Consider the following 2,285-nt stretch of genomic DNA (forward strand, 5'->3'; position numbering starts at 1 on the left):
GTAAATATTCAAAGTGTGAATTGATATATACTTCCATCGATGATTAGTTATAAAATTCCGATGGTGGATGTTGACTTGGACTAAGGTTTGTTCTCTTGATTGATTTTGATACTTTAATTTGAATTGTTCCTTAGTTGTTTTTCTTAAAAAAAAATTCATTATACTCAAACCCCCCCTCCTTGTTCATGTAGCATAAAATTAGGCTAGATACTCTCTGTGAGAACGATCCTTACTCACACTACTACATATTTTTAGGGGTATAGGTTTTATTTTTTATTGCCTATGACAGCACACCATGCAACCTCCAAGATAGTTTAGTTTTTCAGATTTACAAAAAAATATAAACTTTGTCAATTTTTCTCTAATGAATTCCAGAACCCTATCACCTTGTGAATTTAAGAAACTCACAATGGATTTGAGGTTTTCATTCAGAAGTTAACGTGTTTCTTTTTCCATTTAGAAAGCAATGTGTTTGTTTTCTTGTAGCTTCTGCGACATTAATTAGTTATAATTATTTAAATTTTGTTGTTTTATTTATATTAGTATTTCAAAAATTAGTATAAGTTAAGAACGTATGTGAAGTGTAATGATTTATTGAAATAAAATGGTGTAAGTAGTAGATGAAAAATCAATTTTTACAAGATATGAAAATTTATGTCTAACCCACCATGGTTCGGGTTGTATTGACTTCTACATATGTAATGTATTGGATTGTGTTAAAAAAAATCCTCCCCAAGAATATTTAAACTAAAAAAGAAATGAACTCCTAATCAATGTGAAAAATCTCCAACTTGAAACAATATCAATCACAAAACAAAACCTAAGAGGTGTTTGGTAGAGTAGTTTGAAAATTGTTGTTTATAGTTTTTTGAAATACGTGTGGGTGAAAAAATGTGTTGAAATGCGTGAAATGCTGTTTAAAAACTAAAAAATGTTATTTGAAATGACAAACCAAACAGGGCCTAATATCTAAAACTGCCAAAAGAAGGGACACAAATATTTAAACTAAAAAAAGCTAGCACACTCCTAATCAACGTGAGTTTTTTTTTTCCCCTAAACATCAAAAAGTTTCTTGAACACTCACCCCAACTCTCTAAAGGCATCTTAAATTTTTTATTGGTGTATAAAGTGGAGGTCGGTTTTGGAAATTCAAAAAATAAGACTAGAAAAGTACTCCTTTTCCACAATTGTCAACATGACTTGTTGTAATTTAAGTAACATCACTTTCATTTGAGCTTATCATTGATATCACATTTATGATGTACCAATCTTTACATGACATGTCAGTCATTATTTAAAGAGATGCGCCTGTGAACTTATTGCTCTCTTGTAGTAATATGGATGTTGCAAACTTGCAATTCCACTCATCATATCAAAAGCAAATACACTTCTAACTTACTCATACATAGATGGATCAGTTAACCTCGGGGTAGGTATTGCAACAAGAGGGGTCTTCTTTTTTAGTACAATCCCAAACTTTTCTATAAGGTCCAACTTCTCTCCCTGGGGCAATTTCCAATCAAAAGAATGCAGAAGTGTAGCAAGGGAATACATCACCATCCTCTCAGCCATTGCTGTTCCAGCACATATTCTCCGACCAGACCCAAATGGAAAATAATTGAAGTCACTTCCACTATAGTCCCATTTACTCTTCAAGAACCTCTCTGGATCAAAATTTAATGGATTTTCCCAAATAGAAGGGTCCCTTTGTATTGCCCATACATTCACAAAGATCCTAGACCCTTTTGGAATGGTGTAGCCTCCCACGGTGCATGTCTCACTCGGGCAATGAGGGACTAATAATGGCAGGGCTGGGTGTAATCGCAGTGTTTCTTCAGCGGTTTCTCTAACATGTTTACGACGAAGCATGTAAAGGAGTCCAACGTGATATTACTAAGCAACTTGAGCGCACAAACTTTTCTCAACATCCGCCACTCTGGCCCGTATGAGCTCCACGCTATATCGGATCCACCATAGGTTGCAGCCCGACCCGCTTCGGTTATGTCACGGTTCGCAAAGGTGACGTCCTGGTCTTTGAGCACTTGGCGAGCCATGGAAGGTGAGCTCACCACGATGCCAACCTTGTTGCCGAGCCGAAGCTTGAATATGGGCCCGTAGATATGGGCCAGGCCCGCGAAGTAAGAGTGAAGCTCCGGTTCGAGGGAGAGGAGGTTTCCGAACAACGGGATGCCACGTGGACCTGGCGGCGGCGGAGGAGTAGCAGTCGGCGTCGTTTTGTTAGATTTGGAGGAGTGAATCGTGACCCATGCCTACCAAGAGAGAGT

General features: G+C 37.5%; 1 protein-coding gene across 1 annotated transcript in view; it reads right to left on the reverse strand.

Annotated features, from left to right (window-relative positions):
* Positions 1–1,200: 1,200 nt before the first annotated feature.
* LOC111997220 (flavonoid 3',5'-hydroxylase CYP75B138-like) overlaps positions 1,201–2,285 on the reverse strand; it is a 4,654-nt gene continuing 3,569 nt past the window's right edge. Inside the window, exons 3-4 of the mRNA XM_065777314.1 lie at positions 1,903–2,270; positions 1,201–1,846 (exon numbers count right to left, since the gene is read on the reverse strand). Of these exons, the coding sequence (XP_065633386.1) occupies positions 1,396–1,846; positions 1,903–2,270 (819 nt within the window). The 3' untranslated portion in view covers positions 1,201–1,395. The remainder of the gene's footprint in view (positions 1,847–1,902; positions 2,271–2,285) is intronic.

This window comes from Quercus suber, unplaced genomic scaffold, assembly GCF_002906115.3.
Source record: "Quercus suber isolate HL8 unplaced genomic scaffold, Cork oak 2.0 scaffold_9, whole genome shotgun sequence".
Taxonomy (NCBI): domain Eukaryota; kingdom Viridiplantae; phylum Streptophyta; class Magnoliopsida; order Fagales; family Fagaceae; genus Quercus; species Quercus suber.